Source organism: Eretmochelys imbricata, chromosome 3 (genome assembly GCF_965152235.1).
Source record: "Eretmochelys imbricata isolate rEreImb1 chromosome 3, rEreImb1.hap1, whole genome shotgun sequence".
NCBI lineage: Eukaryota > Metazoa > Chordata > Testudines > Cheloniidae > Eretmochelys > Eretmochelys imbricata.
Window position 1 is genome coordinate 201070039 of NC_135574.1, and position 22132 is coordinate 201092170.

The 22132-nt window shown below is 38.8% G+C and overlaps 2 protein-coding genes across 3 annotated transcripts; both read left to right on the top strand.

Annotated features, from left to right (window-relative positions):
- Positions 1-2095: 2095 nt before the first annotated feature.
- LOC144263243 (uncharacterized) lies at positions 2096-2328 on the top strand. The gene has a single exon (XM_077814096.1). It carries the CDS (start codon positions 2096-2098, stop codon positions 2246-2248), a length of 153 nt encoding a protein of 50 aa, XP_077670222.1. The 3' UTR covers positions 2249-2328.
- Positions 2329-2482: 154 nt separating this feature from the next.
- On the top strand, positions 2483-12520 carry MKKS (MKKS centrosomal shuttling protein). Of its 2 annotated transcripts, XM_077814094.1 has the most exons (5): positions 2483-3487; positions 6178-6353; positions 7053-7163; positions 8066-8189; positions 11419-12520. In XM_077814094.1, exons 1-5 carry the CDS (start codon positions 2497-2499, stop codon positions 11511-11513), a joined length of 1497 nt encoding a protein of 498 aa, XP_077670220.1. In that variant the 5' UTR covers positions 2483-2496; the 3' UTR covers positions 11514-12520. The 2 variants fall into 2 exon arrangements, with proteins under 2 accessions (XP_077670220.1, XP_077670218.1); XM_077814092.1 differs by lacking the exon at positions 11419-12520 and having other exon boundaries at positions 8066-10467.
- The last annotated feature ends 9612 nt before the right edge of the window (positions 12521-22132 follow it).

Sequence of the window (22132 nt, forward strand, 5' to 3'; positions counted from 1 at the left end):
ATTAGTACTTTGGAGGAAAATGAAAACCAAACAAATATGTTTAGAAAAACTTGTGCAGGAGATGTCTAGATAATATAGTTATGTTGTATAAATGCATAGGTAGGTATAGATACTATTGTTTTTAAGGACTTTTGGCACATAACTAAAGCACTTCATTGTTTTTGAAAAACTATGTAAGTCACTAACTATAAACCTAGATATATAGGGTAAAATCCTGGTTTAAATGAAGTTAATCGTAAAACTCCCATTGACTACAATGAGGCCAGGATTCCCCACTCATAGAATCAGTCCTTTCCCACTCCAGAATAGTATTTAAATTCTTACTAAGTAGGAATAAGTGAGATATACTATTAAAGAAATAACATTATCAGTGTTGTTAGCTTAGGGATAATTAAATGTTTTCAAATGAATGTATCACTTAATCTCAACTCACAGCACAGTATATTTAAAATCCTTATATTTAACATCTTGTGCAACAATTTAATTACATAATTTTAGTCTGAATTATTTTTATTACTAGCTTGGTATTTTGTTTTCCACCAGTTTGATGTGATTTAAGGATTTAAACATGTCTTGAACAAGGTTTCAGAAGTGTAAGCCACTGAGTGATAAAATGGTGGATGATTACAATAGCTCAAAGAATATTAATTTTAAATTTAAAAATAAAACCTTTAAATTTTGAAGTATTTAGAAGTGAGCAGAGAAAAGTGTGTAAATTTAAACATGTCAAGGTGTCACAGGGCTACAAGTTAAAGGGCCATTCTATGCCCCCGACCCCCATAAAAAAGGGGATGAGTTCCTAGACTTCTGAACACAAGAAAACATTTTGTTTTGAAGTGATTGCACATTTAGGGAGGTTGGTATTAATGTACTAGCTTCTTACCTGTATAGATCTAAAGTAAAATGAGGTTATCAAAATCAATATAGACTCATATTTTAGCACAATCTGTTACAGTTGGTAAGGGCCTGCTTTTTGAAGACTTGGGTAAAATGGGATGGATATTACAAGGCATCATTGAAGAGGTTAACTGGCAGAAATGCATAAGTGTTTGAGCAGTGCCTTCCTGCACTATATTTAACTGTAGCAGGTTTTCTCATCTCAGTTAAAAAGTAGGGCTTTCGATTAATTGACGTTAACTCATGCGAGTAACTCAAAAAAAATTAATCGCCGTTTTAATTGCACAGGTAAACAATAGAATACCAGTTGAAATTTATTAAATATTTTGGATGTTTTTCTGCATTTTCATATATATTGTGTTCTGTGTTGTAACTGAAATCAAAGTGTATATTATTATTATTATAAATATTTGCACTGTAAAAATCATAAACAAAAAATATTTTTAATTCACCTCGTACAAGTACTGTAGAGCAGTCTCTTTGTCGTGAAAGTGCAACTTACAAAGGTAGATTTTTTTTGTTACATAACTGCACTCAAAAACAAAACAATGTAAAACTTCAGAGCCTACAAGTCCACTCAGTCCTACTTCTTGTTCAGCCAATCTCTAAGACAAACAAGTTTGTTTACATTTACAGGAGATAATGCTGCCGTCTTTGTATTTACAGTGTCACCAGAAAGTGAGAGCTGGCATTGCAAGGTATTTACGTGCCAGATATGCTAAATATTCATATGCCCCTTCATGCTTCGGCCACCATTGCAGAGGACATGCTTCCATGTTGATGACACTTATTACAAAAATAATGTATTAATTAAATTGGAGGAGAATTGTGTGTCCCCTGCTCTGTTTTACCCGCATTGTGCCATATATTTCATGTTATAGCAGTCTTGGATGATGACCCAGCACATGTTGACAGCCCTATTAAAACGTAGTACAGTTAAGTGTTTGCGTGTGCATGCATGCACACTGTGTTTGGGGAAGAGTAAAGGTGCCAAAGTAGTGGTCTTGCCTTAAATCAATGCTGATTTGCTCAGTTATTGATTATTAACATAGATACAATCTGATTTCTCATAAGAGACAGTTGTAGTCACTATACAATATATTGTATAAAAGGTTATACTAATATCCTGATATTTCTTTATTGTAGGTATAATTAACCTTGAAAGTTTGCATCTGCAATCTTACCATCAAAAGAAAAAATGAGAAAAACTAGCTGGATTAAAAAGAACTGGCTGCTTGTGGCAGGGCTTTCATTTCTGGGTGTTCATCTTGGTACCTATTTTATACAAAGAGCTGCAAAGAACTCTGCTAAATCAGCCTTGGAAATTAAACAAAAGGATCTTGGAGAATGAAGTAATTTTCTGCAATCATCACATATTAACTTATCACTTATAGTTGTATAATTTGTTAAATATTAAACTATGAACAGCTACATGGACATAGTTGTCATTCTGTATGCAAGTTTTCTCTTTTATAATGTGCTTGGTTACAAAGAGTAAAAATATACTTCTGTAGATTAAAACATCCATAATTTATGGATTCAAGGAAAATGGAATAAACTTGAAATTTTGTTGGTCAGAATGAAAATCTTGTCTTGAAGATGTCTCGCATTGAAGCCAGAAAGCCTTCATTGTGTACTAATGAACCTCTAACTAAAGAGAGAGTTAGTTTCTCTCTGTCTGTGTTAAGTGGAATAGTAAAGTCTTGCTATGGCCCTACTGGTAGACTCAAACAGCTCCACAATGGTATGGGAGGCTACGTTCGCACAACTTCACAATCTTCTGCCTTGCTTGGTGGCCTTTCTATCACCCATCCAGTATTAAAGGTTCTGACAGCCTCTGTACAGAATCATATATCACGCTTCAGCGACTGTGGCTTATTTACAGCCATTCTTTGCTGTAGCTTGGTTGAAAATTTTCAAAGAATAAACTTTGCGCCCTGTACTGTCACTAAAATAAGTAGACATCTTTTGAGCTTATGTACTGACTATCTCAAGTCTGAGGCCTGTGGTTGCCGAATATCGGTGGATTTTGACAGTATTAAGACTCTTCTTTCTTTGGTACGTAGCATATTAGCAAGCAAACCTGCCTGCATGCTTAACAAAACAGAAGCCAATCACCTCAGCACATTGGTTTTAAAGGCTTTTTTGGTTACAATTCCGCATACCATTGAAACTAATGTTGTTCTAGGAAAGTGTGTAATTGTTCCTGTGAAGGAAAAAAGAGTTATGGATTCTACTGTATTACCTGGACTACTAATAGAAGTACCAGAATTTCAATTGGCAAGAACGTTTCCTGTCAAAAGAGTTTCTTCAAGCACTATCAAGATGGCACTCTTCTGTATCTCTTTGTCAGGAGACCTTTCCAATATTGGAGAAGGAACTGTAATTGTCCATCATGGAATTTCTCTAGAAGTAGCAGTATTGGATCAGTTGCTTAATTTAGGAAAGCAGTTGGTTAATGACCGAGTAGGCCTTGTAGTGTGCCAGAAAGTTATCCACCCATCTTTGAAACAATACCTGAAAGAGCACCATGTCATCACTATAGACAGAATTGGAGTATCTATGATGGAGCCCCTGAGTCAAATGACAGGTAATAAATGAACTTTGTACATGGCATCCATAACATTAGTCTCAAAGGAAACATAGAAATGTCATAAAGTAAGATGGTAATCCATCTTTCCTGTATCTGAGATGGATGTATCTTATGTATCATCAATTTGCTAAGATTGAATAGTGTACTGTTTGAAATCCAACAAACTAGAATCTCATGATATACATCTTTATTTCAAACTCTTTGGCAAAGAGAGCTTGATCCTGCCTTCACATATGTGGCCATATCCTATAAGTTGTTTCGTAAAAGTCATTACTGCATGTGTCTACAGAAGCACAATAAATGATATTTACAAGACAATTACCCACTCTGTTACCTAGAGCAGATAGAATCAAGGTCTAAACCCTGTGTTTTTATAACATTAAACAATAATGGAAGATTTAATTATTTGGTATAAACACTCGATGTATAGCTCATATACTGTAAAATAGAGACCCTTTTAAAAAAAAATTCCACTGGCAAGTAATGTTGTTATCAAGGAAATAAAAGTTGTACTGCTCATGAGCCAAGATGTGCTATCATTCCCAGTACTAAAAAAGCACGGCTAGATGGTTACAATAGTTAAGTATGTTTTGTGAAATACCAAGACTAAAAATGGTGAGATTTGCTAGTGAAAAGTAAGAAGAATCTCATCTTTCTAAATATATGTATAGAAATTGCTCCTAGTCATTTGTGGTGTTGATTTCAAATCACAATGACATTCCAATTACTATTTTCCTTTCCTCTCCACTTCAGGTTCAAAAATTTTAGTGTCATGATAGCTGTGACAACAGTTATAGGTAGAAAACACTGCTGTACATTTATACAGTACTATTTGAAAATGTAGGACCTAGCTTCAGATGGTAAAACATTAAATTCAGCTGCTATAATGTCAGAGTTGTGAGTAGAATTGGAGTCTGTGTGTTCAAGGGTGGGGAAAGAGAAACATAAGAATTATATGATTAGGGTCTAATATGTTAGGACTTGCCATCCTTAGAAAAGCTTTGAAACAATTCAGACTTTTTCAGGATTAGTTAACTTTCAAAGTACTTTAGTCCTGAACGATTGGAAAAAGTTACAGACAGAACCCAAATTCTTTCTATGTTGCTAGATACTGTAAGAGCTGTGCTCTTATTTCTCATTAACTTTTAAGATTTCTGGTGTTTCTTTGCCTTTATGAACCAGTAGCTGTTTTCCTGGCTAAAAATAGAACAGTGTCAGGAGATAAAGACTTTAATTAATATAAAAATAGCATTGCCAAATACACTCCACTACTACACTGTCAAGATTGAAAATCTTCACATTTTTTGTAACCATCAAATATTTCCCCCTCTGTTTTTAGTTAATCAAAATGCCAAAAGTTTGCATACCAAGCATAGTGGTTACCTGGTGCTACTGAACAGATGTTTTTGATGTTATACAACATGGTGGCTTTCCTCATCAGTTTAAACATCTAGGTACTTGTAATACACTCATCTCAAGTATTGGCATCAGTTTAGAAGCTTCCTTCACTAACTTATAACAACTTTAGGCTAGGTCCAATTTGGGTCCACTGTTTGTGTGCCACTGTTCATAAAGAAATAAATAGGGATACTGTTATGAAAAGCCATAATCTGGTAATGGTGAGGCAGGAGGTACAAAGTTACAATGGGAAAATGCTTACAGTAATGCTTTCATTATTTTAAATCAAATGTCATTTGTTTTACAAAAAAGTTTATACCTATTTAATAGGTCCAACACATTTTAAACTACTATCCCAGCTGAAGTCTTAGTTCATGTTCATATGTTGTAACTTGAGTTCCTGTTTTCTTTTAATCTCTGCTGCAGCCAGATTGCATCTTGGCAATTCTCGAGTCTTTCATTGAAATTGGTTCAGCTATTTTGCTATAATTTACCAACATACAAAACCCTCAAGAGGGCAAGTCACTGGATCTTTTAAGAGAATGAAATATATGACTATCATAAAGATGAAACCTTTAATGAGGAAACAGATTTAAAATTATTTCTATTTGGGGAAGAAGAAAAAAAAAAAGGTGGGAAGTGAAGGTTCAGAAAATTATATTCCCAGGCAACTTTGGTAAAGTCAAGTTAAGGGTAATTATTTTTTCTCCTTAAATACAATATTTAAAAAGTTTTAAATAAAAGCTTGAAAACTAAGAAGTTCAGTGTTATAATTTTAAATCTCTTTGCTTGCCATTCTGTGCAGCAGAAATTCTTTTTCTCCAGTCTTTACAATCTACCTTTCCAATCTGAGCAAGACATGTCACCAGTGAGACTAGCAGAATATGGCCACAGCTGGTTAGAAACCAGATTTTTCAAACATTAATGAGAACCTTTTCTGGCCAGCTCTAAAGCTGACGCATGGATGCTGCTTACAGCACTCCAGGCTAGAGTCCCATGGTAAACATTGCTTACAGATGCAGCCTTTTTAAATTGCCTAATCTAAATAATAAAATTCCTACTTTTATAATTAACTAGTACCAGAACCTATATTTTCAAATCACTGTACTGGTTTGTGTCTGCATGACTTCCATCATTGTTTGAAAATTTACATGAATATATCTTGAAAAGCATTTGTAACTTTAAAATATAAGCAAAACAACCTTTCAGTCCATGTTCTACAATACACAGTAGACAGCTATTCTGATAAGATAATAGATGCTGTTCTTTGCTTTTTCTTAATTGTACAGGTTCACAGCCCATTGCTGCCCTACATTCTGTATCTCCTACTTGTTATGGCAGTCTGAAGGACTTGAGCACTGAGAGTTTTGTTTCAAAACATTTCTTGCATCTAATTCCCAATGACACACTTGTCTGCAGCTTGATACTCTGTAACAGAAATGAAATGGCATGGGATGAGCTGAAGGTAGGCAAAGTTTTTCAAAATATCTAATAAAAATGTATACTCTTCTGAAGTGAGAAGGTTGGGAGAGCATTGTGTGACGAAAGGTTTATTAACAGTTTCAGTCACTATAACCAGAAGACTTTTCCTTGATCACCAGCCCATCTCAATGAATACAGCAGAAACAAAGAATTTTTTCCACACCATTTTGCACATAGTTATTTCTTCCCCTTTTCAGAGGCCACCACTTTGGAAAGAAATGGAGGATGTTATTTCACTTTTTCTCCGTTGTGTGAGGAAAGTTTCAGGGTCACTGCTGACACTTCACTTGGAAACACTCACACTTGAGTAATTTAGATAGTTAAAGTGTGGTTCTATGCTGACATGGGGCTCCATGTTTGTAACTGATTGAAACTTAGTAAGTACTATAATTTTGATTATGCAAAATGAGGAACAGAATGCAGCGCTCTTGGCTGTGATCTGCAATGTGAAGCAGCGTGAATACCAAAAGCTTGTTTGTTCACTATGTAAGCAGCTATGATACTGAAATCATGCAGAGCAGATCTGTGAGTAAGCAAGTGCCATCTGTACATTTACACGTCTTAGAGAAGAACTACACTTTAAAAGTATATCCTAAAAAACAAAATTTTTAAACCTTTTTAAAACAAGATTTTTTTTCTGCTTTAGTGATATATGCAATGACAATTTTTTCTTGCTCTTCAGCTTGCATGTCAAACTGCAGAACATGTCTTACAACTAACAATCAAGCAACCATTGGCACTGTTAGGAGGTGGCTGCACAGAAACTCATTTGGCCTCATACATAAGACACAAGGTATGTAAGGCCTTGAGAGGATATTTAAAACTGCTTAATTCACTTAAGATGACAAGGAATTTAGTTTATATGGGATTACGAACAGAGTTGAAGCATCTCACTTGTCTTTAGCAGATTCAGTTGACATTGAGTGTTGCATTTTATTTTCCAAAGAATGACTAATATAAAATGAAATCGTATGAGATTTTAATGTGCTGATAAATACTGCCTCAGGACTTATTACGTAAGAAATACTGTATTTTTATTCTTTAACAGGTCTTCAGATTTCCATTTACCATAGCAAAAGTTCATTCATTTTATTCCTATAATATTTAATTGAAAACAAGAGTGTACAGAATTATTTTGTCTTGAATGCTAATAAGGATAAGACTTTTTTGGCTTTGATTTTACTTGTGGGAAACCTTTTATATTTGAATTGTGCCATCACATTAACAATTTTTTCCTCAGTTAAAAATGTTAACTTGGACTGCTTGTTAAAAACAAAAACAATGAGGAGTCCGGTGGCACCTTAAAGACTAACAGATTTATTTGGGCATAAGCTTTCATGGATAAAAAACCCACTTCTTCAGATGCATTGAGTGAAAATTACAAATACAGGCATAAATATATATTGGCACATGAAGAGAAGGGAGTTACCTTACAAGCGGAGAACCAATGTTGAAGACCAATTTCGGGTCAGGGTGGATGTCGTCCACTCCCAATAATTGATGAGGAGGTGTTAATACCAAGAGAGGGAAAATTGCTTTTATTAAAAACAGCAAAGCTATTATCCAGTAGTTTGGTAGGAGACTATTTTGTGTGTGCTCAGTAATAAATAAGCTGTTTACTAGTTTGTTTTCCTGTTTGTGCAAAGTACACATATTTACAGTTGTCTAATTATTTTTATTATTTTATCTTTTTAGAGTTTTACCCTTCCTACTAGTGTTTTGAAAGCCATAGATTGTTCTCGGACACAATACCAGTTGGTTGCTGATGCCTTTTGCCACTCGCTGGAGTGTGTAGCTTGCTGCCTGGAGCACGATGATGGTGAAATTCTTACTGATATGGTTTATGGACATTTTTGGTCTGTTCAATCAGGTTTTCCCTCTGACTGTAACTGGTCAGATTTAGTTTTGAAGTGTGGTTGTGGGATTTACAATAACCAGCAGAATCTCAACTGGACAGTTTTACGAAGCCAATGTATCCCTTTTACTCCACAAATCTGCTCTAATGAGCCTTCTATAAACTCCACTGACGATCTTGTACTGGACTGTTTTACTGCAAAATGTAGTGGTCTGCAAGTGGCAGTGGAGACAGCCAATCTGATTTTGGATTTGTCATATATAGTTGAAGATCAAAATTAGTTTAGTTTTCATCTGCATTGTTTTGAACTTCATATTTATTTGAAAAGGTTCCAAAGCAGCATAAATAATATATTAAGAGACTACTATGCAGGATCAGAGTCTATAAACAGAATTTTAATGTCAAGCATAGTTGCTCATTAAGCTACTTGTTTGATTCCTACTCCAGTTATAAACATTTGCAATTATATTTACCATTTTGTTAGAAAAACTAAACATTAATAGTCTAGTGTGCACTCAGACATAGCCAAATTTTAGCAACACATGATTGAGAATTCAGACTATACTGTATTCTATACATTCAAACTATATATGCAAATATGTGTTATTACACACAAAAAAAACTACATTAAAGGAAGATGAAGGTTGCAAAGTGAAGCATTCAAAACTTAGGAAGTGCCAGCATTAAGGTTGCCTGTGCAACCTTAATACAGCCTCCTTGTGTGTATGCGGTATGATTCAGTCTTTAATTATCTAATCACATTGTACTTTTTCCACAAGACCCCTGACTCATTCAGTCCACCGAATGACCAGTGCTGACTGAGTGAGCAGCTATTTAATATTTTGTTATATCCTCATGTGACTCCATGTCTTATTTACTTCATGCTATTCAAACCATGCTCTGAAGACAGAATTATTAGTTTCTTCATGAGCTTTTTTATGGCTCTCTTCTCTGTAGTATCTGCATGCTTCACAAACATTAATTTATTCTCGTAATACTCTTGTGAGATGAGGAGCTAGTATCCCCATTTTATAGAGTAGGAACCCAGGCACAGGAAGATTAAGGTAAAAGGTTTGCAATAATTTTGGTTGTCCAATTTGAGCTGCTTAAGACCTAATTTTTCAAAATACTTAGCATTGTGTAGCACTTTATATGTTAAAAGCACAGCTTCCATTAACTTCACTTGCAGCTGAGAGTGTTTTTGCAAATCAGACTACAGGGTCTCAAACTAAGCACCAAGAAAATACACAGTTTGTGACCATCTTTGAAAAGCTTGCTTTAAGTGATTTGCCCAACATCATGTAGAAACTCTTGTGGCTGAGGCAGGGATAGAATCCAGTGCCCAAGGGCAGCTTTCAAGTGCCTTGATCATGAGGCTATCCCTTTTCTTCCCACCTCATTCACTCCGTATATTTCAATTTCTGTAACAAATGTAGAGGGAATGTTGTATGGGACCCCTGCTTCATTTTCTTTTTACTGAGCAGGCTACACACTCTACTGAGAACTAACAAAAATATAGTTTTCAGTAGAGTTTATAGCCCTGACTACCCCATGTCTCCCCCACCCCCCTCCTTACCCTCCGTGCTGGACCTGAGAAGTGGGTGCTGAGATGTGCTGTTCAGCTTGTTGGGAGAGGGGGAGGAGCCCTTCTGTCACCTACATCCTATTTCTGCAAACACTGCAGATTGCTCACTCCATTTTATATTCTCTACCTCTCTATAATCTGCAGTAGTCCCCTTCCATCACTCTCTAGCAGTGCCTCTATTCCTTTTTTAACCCCAGCTCCTATCCTCTATCCCTGATTTTGCCTATCTGCCCTTCCTTACTCTGCCTCCACCTGTTTGACCACCCTGCTCATCTTTTGCCCCCTGCAAAAAAACACCAATAGATTTATATAATACATAAAAGATTATACAAAAGAGAAAATATTAAAACATCACAGCTGACTAACTCAGGAGTTGGTACTTTTAGGCACGTGTGCTGGGATTGCATAGATGCCAGATATTTTCAACCACAATTAGCGGCACAAAGTTTGATTGTTCTGTGATAGTAAGTGTCTATTATTTTCTTTCCGTTAGATAATGAACAAACGTTTGCCTTCGTACTTGTTACCTAGCAGAGTCATTATTATAATCCAGTGAAAAACTCTATTACACCTATGTTGTGCAATTGGTTTGGTGCAGAGAGCAATATCTGTTATAGAAAAATGTTATGAATATGGAATAAAAAATACTGTACTTTGCTTCTGTTTATTAAGTGTGCTATATATGATATATAGACAGGTAGGTCACCAATATAGCAATCCATTGTATCATTTTGATTTCCTGTGTAAAACTTAATACTTGGAACCCTGATTATTGTATTTATTTGTTCTACCCCATCAGTAAACTTTCAAAGTTGTTGAAGGTTTTAGCTGTGCAGCTCTTAATAATAATGGGATTCACGCGGTTAGGATTTAGTGCAGCTCTTTCAATATATTCTTTAATCATATGCCATCTTCTCATTTATTTTCATAAATATTTCTTTTGTCATCATAAACATGATTTTGGAGTTTCTGACTTTCACCATAACTTGTTTTCAGGACTCTTTTAGTAGTTTTATTATCTTCAAAAACAGATGACTGTTCTGGAGTTTTAGATGAGAAATCTTGTCCATTCAATACTTTCTAGAAAAAGTCTTGTTGGTTAAAGTAGCATCCTAGTATAATCTGGGAACATGGTGATCCTGGACTAGCAAATTCCAGTTTATTTGTTCATTGAACTAATTTAAAGACTGAGGTACATATTTATCTCTGTTTATATGGATGGAAGGTAGAAAGGTGCATAGAAATTAGCAGGTACACATGGAAATGGGTAATAGCAGTTCCACATCATGGGGCAGATCCTCAGCTGATGTAAACAGTCAGAACTCCAAAAAGCTATGACAGTTTGCAATACCTAAGGATCTCTCCTCCCCCCTTCCTCTCCCCCCACTGAGTTTCTTCTAATCCTTCACTCTGAGATTAAACCCCAACTTCATGGTAATGTTGCTCCACAGGAGATGTCAGAATATGCAGCTACAGTGAAGAGGCAATGGGAGCATGGCTCAGAAGTTGGTCAGCCAATGGGGAGGGAAGTACTAGCAAAACACAAAAGTTGCGTTTGGAGATCTACAGTATTAGGGATTAATTTTCCCTGATATTCTATCTCTACAGACCACTGTTCACACCTCTACAGCATCCCAAACCCCCTCTCACCCAGGATGGCTGAACTAGAGAAACATAATCCTGTGTGGTTTTTAATTTTTTAATTCCTCCCCCTTCTGCAGTTACTTCTGTGAAGGCTATCCTTTGTTAGGGAGGAGGAGATCTGTACAAGAAGTTAATACAGTACCATAAAATAACTTTGCTTTATTCATGTGGAGAAATTGGCCTTGTTCTGTTTAAGGAATTCTGAAATATCTAAAAAAAACATTTACCTGTCCCTTGCAAAAGAGATTCCCTCTGGAAGCAGCCTGGAGCCACAAGATCCTACTAAACACTCTAAAAAATTTAAATTATGGCATACTTCTGATGTATTTTATGTAAGATGGATCATGTGAGCTATCATTGGAAAGGTTATGATTTATGAATATGATTATCCTGTTTGTATGCATGTGTCATTTTGTATCTGAAGTTAGGAATATTGACAATGTATCTGTATCACAAATGTGTTTACACCTGGGAAACGCTCACTAGGCAAAAGGCTGTCAGTCTAGATGGCTGGCTGGGAAGGGCCCATTCAAGTTAATGAACCATTAGGGAGAAAACAATAAGTCTTAGAAGGAGCTTATTTCCCACCTGGGGGGTCTTCCTGAGGATGCTACAAATGGCCTCTGAGCAATGGCTGCTGTGGCACTACAGGGACATGTAACCAGTTCACCTGGTGTTCCATTCCATCTTGGAATACCAGTGTTTTTCCACTGACTGGCGCAGGAATCAAGTTTTGAGACAAAGGGTTCCCGCCATATACAAAAGCTATTTAAGGAAGGGGAGTGATATCATCATGATTCTTCACTGACTCCCTGCCCTAAAGAGACTCTTGAAAACACCTGATGAACAAGGACTGAACTGGGGGGAAGTGCTGGACCCAGGCTAAAGGGATTTTTAGCCTGTGAAAGGAACACCTGGGGTTTTTAAGCTGTAAGCAAATGCAGATGGCCCCTTAAGAATCTCTGCAGGCTGCTTGAATCATCATTTCGGGTGAGAATTTGCTACTCGTATCCAATCTCTTTTGTATATTAAGCTTTGTTTGCGTGTTTTGTTTGTTTGCTAGGTAATCTGCTTTGATCTGTTTGCTATTCCTTATAATCACTTAAAATCTATCTGTTGTGGTTAATAAACTGGTTTTTGCTTTGTCTGAAACCAGTGTTTGAGAATCATAACTTGGGGCAGAAAGCTATTGCATATCCCTCACCACATTGAGGGAGGGGGAAAATTTCATGAGCTTACGCTGTACAGATCTCTGTGCAGTGCAAGACGGTATAATTTTGGGTTTATACTCCAGAGGGGGGTGTACACTTGAGTAGCTGGGCAGTTCCTTCACTGTAGCCTCCCCATGCAGAGCTGATTACATCTGGGAGAGGGCTTGGCAGTGTGAAGGGAGCCCAGGCTGGTCGGTCAGTGTGGCTCAGTAGTACCCCCGTTCCAGTTGGCACCCCAGGGGGAACCCATTACACCCAGAATCTATTTTTCTAGAATATCTCATGCTGACACTACCTTCCAACTGCCTTCCAACACCGACCCACCCTCTTTATTTTTTTAAAGTGCTGCTATATACCGTGTTGTTACAACCAGCACAAAACTTTCCTAGCAACTGCAATTTTAACATCATTCCTCAAAACTGAAAGTAACATGGAGACAAAGGAAGCCAACTCTTTATGGGCCTAATCCAGGCACTCAAACGACCTCATTCAGTTCTCACAACCTTGAATCAAGCTATTTTGCTGTATAGGTTCAATGAGGCTGCTCTGCTGCCATTTTGTTCTCGTGGAAATACATAATTTTTTTTAAAAAAAGTTCATTTGAAAGAAAAAGACTACTATTTTGCTTGTCAGGTTTCAGAGGGATAGCTGTGTTAGTCTGTATTAGCAAAAACAACGAGGAGTCCTTGTGGCACCATAGAGTGTGTATCCATTGTGTGCCTTCTAGCCAAACTTTTCAAAATGCTTTAGAAACAGTGAGTTTATCCTCGCAGTACTCCAATGAGGCGGAAATGTAATCCTCATATTATAGAAAAAGACTGAGGCATAGAAAGACTGTGACTTGCCCAAGTGACTTATGAAGCCTGTTGCAGAGCCCACTATAGAAGGCAGGTCTCATGTACCTTACCCAAATCTTTTGTAGGTGAAAAAATTACATTGCAAAATAGGAAGAGTAAAGTCATGTCCTTCCAGTAAGCTTGAAGGTGCCTTTAAATATATGTAAAAACTGAAGTTAAATGACATTGTCTGATGTACCCCCATGTACCATGTAAAGGTAGAATGTTTGATAGCTCCGTTCAGATTAGTAGGGGAAATTAAATTGAGTTATTCAACAAGGAGCATACATATCAAATAGAATTTCTGCACCTTCACCATATGCTTTACACAGTCAAATAAACTACTGAATTACTCATTTTTAACTTCAGACTTAAGAAAAAGACTTGTTGACCCACTTCTTACTTTCATATTTTGTTCAGAAGATCGTTTTGCCATACACTGTCCACGCTATCTGACTTTAAATTTCTGCAAGCGAATTTTCAATGCATAGAACTAGTTCATATAGCAAATGCTTAAAAAACCAACCTGGACTTATTAAGGGAAGACTTGAAAAGGAATCACAGACTAACTTAGGAAATAGGAGGTCTTTTGTATGGTTGCACCTGACTGTTCTGCAGAAAACAAGACAGTTTATAAATAATAAAGATTCTAACACCATCTTAAGCAAAGATGCAGATAAGTGTCCCACTTACTATTCAATTCATTCCTTGACTGCACATGCCATCTTTAGATTAAATAAAGCTTTAAACTATGCTGCCTTGTTTTGATCTTAAGCCTGAATGATAGAAACCTCTTTTTCTTTGCTCGTTTATAGCTTGTGGCCAAGATCAAACAGGGAGTTACAGTTCTTGCTCAAGATTCATTTTCTCTCCCCTCTTCCTCCCCCCCCCCACTGCAGTTTTCTGGTCACATGGGACAAGCTGGTTTTGGCATAAATTAGCTCTGAATTACTCATGTGGCCAAATCTGCCTATTGTCTGTCTTCTGGTCTTTTCATTTTGTATTTCAAATGAATATACATGTATATTGGATAAAAATGCTGACAATCTACTTTGTGTAACTCAGTTTTGAAAAAAAAAAACAAATTTTACCAGCACAGAATTTTTATTCACTCTGACCATAAGTAATCTAGTTATCGTTTTCATAAACAAGGAATGATGCATAGAGAAACCTATTAAAGTGTCTTACATTTAACTTGAAGTAATTATTACACTATTATAAAACATCAATTGAAAATGTGTAAAGCATAAGCTGTTTGGGTTAAGAGACAGGCTGTGTTAAGTTATTTTTGTACCAAGATTTTCAGCTCTTGATCCTACACTATATGAGGCAAGCTATGAAAACATCAGGAATAATTAAGCCAAATGATGGAGTGTATCTTAAGGCATAGAAAGACTGCTGGTAATACTTCAGTTAATGAACAATGTGTAACAACTAGTACCATGAATACTATATGTATCTTTAGTAGCAGCTTACCATCCAATGCAAGAATTGGAAATGTAATGAATACAGGCAGTCCTCGGGCTTACGACACAATTGGTTCCTGAAAATTGCGCCATAAGTCAAAATGTCAGAACCGCAATCCACTCCATTGCAGGACCGAGCATCGTAAAGTCGAAACAAAGATTGTAAGTCAAATCAGGGTGTCAATTCAGAAACATCGTAAGTGCCGTTCCTCATACATCAAATGTCATAAAGTCGAGGACTGCCTGTACTGTTAAAATGACAGTTGCTTTAATTTTCAGTAAAGTAGAAACTGTTGCTTGTGTCTTTGTTTATTTTGCTAAAAAAAAATCTACTTAAAGGCACTGTAAAACAATTGAATTACATCTGATATATAGAGATCAGATGTAATTCAATTGCATCTAGACACGCAATCATATCTCTCGATTTTTTTTGCAAAAAAAATCGAGAGATATGATTGCTAAAGATTTTCTAGGAACATCTCCAGTGTCTCAGCAAGAGGCAAGAGAACGTTTTTGGTGTTGGAAGATAATGAGATTGGAGGTACTTTCGGGTGACCTGGTGCAAACTGACTTTGATTTGATCTAGCTACAAGCATTTTAAAAGTCTATTTCATGTATGAATAGTAATCTGTTAATGACACCACAGGTTAATATGCCAGTGCTTGATTGAGAAGGATGGCCAGTGGTTAGGGCACTAGTCTGGGGCCTGGTCAATTCCCTATTCTGCCCCAGAGTTCTTGTGTAACCTTAGGCTCTTCACTTGCAACACTCTCACAATGCCTAATTTTTAGGTGCCTAGAAAAAGTCATGGGAACAACAATGCAATCCACAATGCCTGAGTTAGGCACCCAGGCTTCCTAGCCAATGAATGTGGAAAGAGAGGCACCTTAGAATGCAATCCACAGAAGCCAGCATGCCAGTCCAGGTGCTGCCTAAGATAGTCAATGGGAGGTGCTGATGACAAGTGTGTGCTGTGGCCTCACAGAGTTAGGCACCTAAATCTGGGCTGCAGGGGAGCCCCTATCTCTGTTCAGCAATCCACAAATGGGAACCTGCTGCCTGTAGTCACGCCAATTAGGGACCTAAGTTGTTCTTGCAGGAGTGAGTTAAGTGCCTGCATCACTCAACACAAAACAGAGGGGGGGGGAAAGAAGGTGGTGCCCACCTTTAACTTTTAGCCCAATGACTAGAGCAGTCATCTTGGACGTGGGATACCCCAGGTGGGGGGGATTTGAAGAGAGGTTTTGCAGCTGGATGCTTAACCACTAGACTACAGAGTCCTTTCTCTGATCCAGTGACTGTTCTACACTGGATAAATACTTAAGAATCATTTGGTCAGAGGTTTTTTTTCCCTTCTTGCACTTCATCATCTATTATAAAGCTTCTGGAGGCCAAATTAGTGACACCTGTGCAACCCCATTGTCTTCAAGCCATGCCCACAGCAATCCTCTATTGCCTTCAGTAGATTTGCTCAGGGAATTTAAATGAAGCTTAGTAAACAATCCTGTTGATGACACATACGAAGGAATAAAATCCAGCTCTCCTTTGCAGCTGTGTTGGTGCTGCAGGGCTAACAGGAATAAAAAGCTGCACAAGCTTATTTTTATCCCTCATGTCAGCAGCTCTGGCTCTGAATATACACAAGCAGCAAGTCTGTTGAGTAAGGTGTTATTTTCTCAGTCACTCTTCAGAGCAGGACTGCAGCTTAAGGCTTTTTCATTGCTATAGGAACTCCACCTAAGTGACAGCAGCTAGGTTGACAGAAGCGTTCTTCCGTTGACCTAGCTGTGTATCTACACCAGTGGTAAGGTCAGTGTAGATTTTTTCAGACCCCTGCAAGCCATAACTGTGTCAGCCTAAGCTTTAAATGTAGACCAGACATAAGACTTCAGACCGAGTTCAAAGGATTCTTGAATAAGTCCCGACAATGGGGCAGCACAGGGTCCTTCAGCATTTCTATTATTACATTTCTATTTTCAGTAGACACACCACTAATAACCATTCTGCTTCCAGTAGAGGCAGGCGTGTATTCCACTTAGGTGTGTGCACGCCCAGCAGGCTGGAGCAGGAGATTTTGCCTAGCAGTACCTGAAGAGGAGCAGTGCTCATGCCTGTGGCTGTGCCTCCTCCCTTGGCTAGATCAGGTGGCGCATTGTTCGATCTTCAGAAATTCAAGAAAAGGACTCAGGTAGCTGGGGACCTTTGCCTCAGGCAGCACCTGCTTGAACAGGCCGTGAAGGCCTCAGTACTGGATCAGGCTGAAGATGGCCCTCAGGCTCTGAGAGGGCTGCAGCCTCCTGTTCTTTCCCGGCACCAAGGGAAAGGTCTCAGAAGACCAATCGAGACTGCTCCAAGTCTCGGGGTAACTCTCTGCCTCTCCCAGAAAAAGTGTGGACTGGAACAGAGCCAGTGCTGGAACATGGGATAGCGTGGGTACTTCTGCCCCTTCCCCAGTACCAAGTAGGGAGAGCAAAAACCCTGTACCATCAATGCCGGTTCTGGCCTCTGGGTGTCCATTGAGTCTGGGACTGATGAGGGCAATGCCAGTACTGACTGTTTCTACAGGGTTGGCATGCCAGGCAACCACAGACCTCCTTTGCCTTTCAGTCCCGACCTCACTGCTGGCCTAAGACTTTTCCAGGGCTGCACCATCGATAGCCCCTCTGATTAAACATGCTGCTTCTCAACACCACACCCCATGCTCCCCCATGGGGATGTCTATCCAGGACATTTTCAGAAATCAGGCCTCACGCTCACTTGAGAGTGCATCAACTTTTCACCTCCCTGTTCAAGGAAAAATCATTTTTTTTCCAATGCCATGGTGATGAGATTTCTAAGAGGACTTCTGTTTACATTCTGCGGTCTGAGAGCCAGTCCCCAGGTGGGACCTAAACACAGTACTGGGGCTCTAATGGGCCCTCCGTCCTAGCCCCTTGCATCCTATCCACTGCTCCTCTTGTCTCAGAAACCTGCATTCCTGATAGGCATTACATTTGCAATGAGGGTGTGTAAGTTGCAAGCCCTGATGGCTGAGTGTCCTTGCACACAGTTCTCCAAAGACAAGATACCTTAATCACCGCACCTAAAATTTTTGTCTAAAGTGGTTTCAGTTTCATTTGAACCAGGCAGTGTATTTACCCGTGTTTTTTCCTAAGTTACATTCATCCCAGAGGAACAGTGCCTCCATACTTCGGATATCAGGCGATGGCTAACCTTTTATATGGATAGGACTGAACTGTTTCATGCTTCGCCTCACCTCTTCATGTCATATGCGGACCGCAGGAAGGGGCAAGCAGTTTCTACACAGACTCTCTCTAGCTGGATAATATCCTGTATCAAGATAACATATGGTGATAGCTTCTGTGAACTCTCTTCAGTAGATACGAGCTCATTCGACAGAAGCACAAGTGATGTCGATAGTGTTCCTCAGTGACATTTCCAGGGCGGCCATCCATCCATCCATTTATGGGTCATTATGCTATTACCATATCTTTGAGAGTGGACACAAGCTTCAGAAGGGTGGTGTTGCAATCCCTAGTTTGATCCTGGCATACTGCTTGTGAGTGACCTAAGTGGAATACACATCTCATCTACCCGAAGAAGAAATGGTTATTTACTGTAACTGTGGGTCTTCGAGATGTGATGTAGACGTATATTCCATGACCCACCCTTTATCCCCTCTGTATAGGAGTCGCCTGTCATGGGCATTTGGGGTGAAGGCACTGAAAGGGGTCAGGGTGGAACCGATTCATACAGCCAAGGGAAGGACCATAGCCACGAGGCATGAGCAGTACCTCTCTACGGTTACTGCTTGGCAAAATCTCTGGCTCCGGCACACTGGATGTGCACACACTTAAGTTGGAATATACACCTGCATCTCAAAGAACCACAGTTACAGCAAGTAATTGTTTCTTTTAGCTTTGGACTGGGACTCAGGCTACCTTATCTCTCTTCCTGGTTCTGCCACTGAGCTGCTGTGTGATCTCCAGCAAGTCATTTTGTCTCTCTGCCCCTCAGATTGTCCATCTGTAAAATTGGACCAATGATATTCTTCTTTAAGCAACACTGATCTCTGTGGATGAAAAGCACTACATTAAGTGTTAAGAACTTGCTGTCATTTTAGGCCCACAGCAACAAAAATTGCCAGTTAGGATTCTTGAAGTAAAATGGTAATTTGGCTTATGGGATTTTGACAGAATTTACATTTTTAAGGTAGGCTCAGATTGAACTAATCTGATAGTAGAAACTGTTTTCTAGTCAGATAGATAGGGCCCTACCAAATTCATGGCCATGAAAAATGTGTCATGGACCATGAAATCTGGTCTCCCCCCCATGAAATCTGGTCTTGTGTGTGCTTTTACCCTATACTATACAGATTTCATGGGGGAGAGCAGTGTTTCTCAAATTGGGGGTCCTGACCCAAAAGGGAGTTGAAGGGGGGGTCACAAGATTATTTTAGGGGGCTGAGGTATTGCCACCCTTACTTCTGCACAGACTTCAGAGATGGGCAGCCGGAGAGCAGCCGCTGTTGGCCAGGTGTCCAGCTCTGAAGGCAGCACCCTGCCAGCAGTAGCGCAGAAGTAAATGTAGCAGTACCCCGACATCCCTCCCCCCAGCTCCCTTTTGGGTCAGGACCCCTACAATTACAACACTGAAATTTCAGATTTAAAGAGCTGAAATCATGAAATTCACAATTTTTAAAATCCTATGACCATGACATTAGCCAAAATGAATTTTGGTAGGGCCCTACGGATAAAACATGAAGGTGAAGTTGTCATTGTTCTTTAAATTTACTAGTCTTTCACCAGGTATACTTGATCTTTGAAGCCAATGGTTTTGCATTTTACTAAATATTCATATTTTCTGTTTGCCCTGTTGAAACTGCAGCAACAGTCCATTAGCGAACACTTTGTCCAGATCGGCACTATTAACATTTACTTCAGTGCATTAGATGCTCAGTGCACATCTAGAAAAGTGCATCCTAACTGCCCTGTGGATTCATGATTGGACTTTGCTTTAAAAACTTAAGTGGAATGGGAAATATCATTGATCCTGACTGCACTGCACGTCACTTTCAGCAAGTCAATGCTCTGCATAAATATGTTATGGGCCAAATCCTTAGCTGGTGTAAACTGGCATAGTTCCTTGAAGTCAATTCAGCTATGTTGGTTTATACCAGCTGGGAATCTGGCCTAAGTATGTCAGTAGGCCAATAGTTACTCAGAAGGTTTTGCTTTGCTTTGTTCTTGTTTTTCAGCTAAGAAGCAGTTTGAACATTTTCCTGCTTGTTTAGGTATAGAGCTAAAATGACCATGACTAAGTGTATTACAAACACAGGGGAATGTGTGCGAACCAGAAAAGTCCCAAATTCAACTTTAAAGGATTGCTTGTGTCCTTAATTTGCTGTGCTGAAGGGCAGAGTTTAGCCTCTGCCACATTGCAAACAGTGCTACATCAAGTGCAACTGCACTGTTGTTTTTCAATCTCAGAAAAATCAATATCCACCTATAAAAGTCAGACAATGTCACAGGAAGCACCTGAAACAAAAACACAAATTTCATTTCCATTTTACTACTGAGACCAAGAAATAAGGTCTGTAATAGCAGCTGAATTCTAAACTATATTTACTAATTTCACGACTTTAACCACCATTTACACAAATTATTTCTGTTTTCTCATCAGCAAATAGGAGCTTTTCAGTACCAGAAAATAACCTTATAGGCAGCGACACACTGGTCTTAATCTCATACCCACGAGCTAAAAACAAAAACATGCCACACGTGATTAAATCCATAGCCTTGCATAGAGTGATCCTAGTGATAAGTAGTCTGGAGTGCTCTTTCTAAATCGTGCTGCATTTTCTTAGCTACCCTCTGTAAAATCCAGCCTTTCCTCTCTCTCCACCCATCCTCCCCATGAGTTCTGTCAGCCCCAAGAGCGTGCCCCTATTTGAGGCCTTTGATGGCTGCTTTAATTTCATTGTGCGTTATTGTCCCTCTATTTCTAATTTAGCATTGGCATTTCTCACAAATCAGTGCATGATTGTTGGCTCTGAACAGTTTAATGTGGAACGGAAGTGTTTATTGTATTGTTTGGCAATGAAAAGAACATTTCATGCATTTTCAGCGTCTGTCCATGGGAGTCACTGATGGGCATCAGCTGTGACAGTCTAGCTCTTCCTGAGCGGCCTTTTTACTCTTCTGTAGAGGAAGAAGCAAAGATACTAAAGGTAGGAATGGGGAAACTCCCTGGTAAAAGAAGATAAAATCTGAACAGCCACTTCCTTAAGCCTCTCCTTAAGACTCTGCCACAATGCCTACAAAAATCTAACCTGATGATCATGACTAAGCAGGTGACAAGCTGTGACTGTTCTTCCCTCACCACCTTTATTATCTCCCTCCACCCTGCCCCCCTCCACCCCAACACCCTCCAAAACAAAAACCTACAATGCAGGTAACTAACAAAGCTGGGACAATTTTTCATCAGATTCATTTGCTCTTATGGTATATCCCCATCCCCTGACCTTCCTCTGTGGATTTAGATGGTCAGAGATGGTCTTGTTTTGCATGCATACAGGAACCAACACAATGGTGCTCCCAACCTGATTGGAACCTATGGGTACAATCATAATAATAAATCATATAAATATTTAAGAAACAGCAGTTGGTGTGCTGTCATCACTGCTTAGGACAGTAATCACGATCTCCCTGTTTGTTGTCTCTCACCATATATTTAAGGTTGTAAACTCTTTGGGGTAGAGTGCCTAGCACAATGTGTGCTAATCCCTGAATGGGATTACCACAATACATGCTGCCCTGCCCCCTTACAGTCAAGTACAGTAAGAGGTTCCACTGTCTGGGGACCCTTTGCCAGCATAGAGGCAGGGGGTGGATTTGCCTCTGTTTGTTTGTGCTTGATAGCAGTGAATACAGTAACAGCCAGATGGAGGACAGAGGATGAGGAAGAAGGACAGAGGAAGAAATACAGGATGTTCCTATAACCTTTATCTTTACAAAATTAATAACTTTAGAATCCTATGACTTGTAAGCCTATTAAAAAATTTTCCAGCACCAAGAACAGTAAATGCCAACAAGTGGGCTGTTCAAACCCCAGACCAATATAGACATTTAAAAAGAATAAATGTGGACATGCTCTGAGGATCACA

Bases quoted from the DNA above. Each gene is read 5' to 3' on its own strand.
- LOC144263243 (XM_077814096.1), top strand. From the start codon at position 2,096: ATGAGAAAAACTAGCTGGATTAAAAAGAACTGGCTGCTTGTGGCAGGG.
- MKKS (XM_077814092.1), top strand. From the start codon at position 2,497: ATGTCTCGCATTGAAGCCAGAAAGCCTTCATTGTGTACTAATGAACCT. The intron at 3,488-6,177 runs GTAATAAATGAA...TTAATTGTACAG, and splicing joins GCCCCTGAGTCAAATGACAG to GTTCACAGCCCATTGCTGCC. The intron at 7,164-8,065 runs GTATGTAAGGCC...TTATCTTTTTAG, and splicing joins CCTCATACATAAGACACAAG to AGTTTTACCCTTCCTACTAG.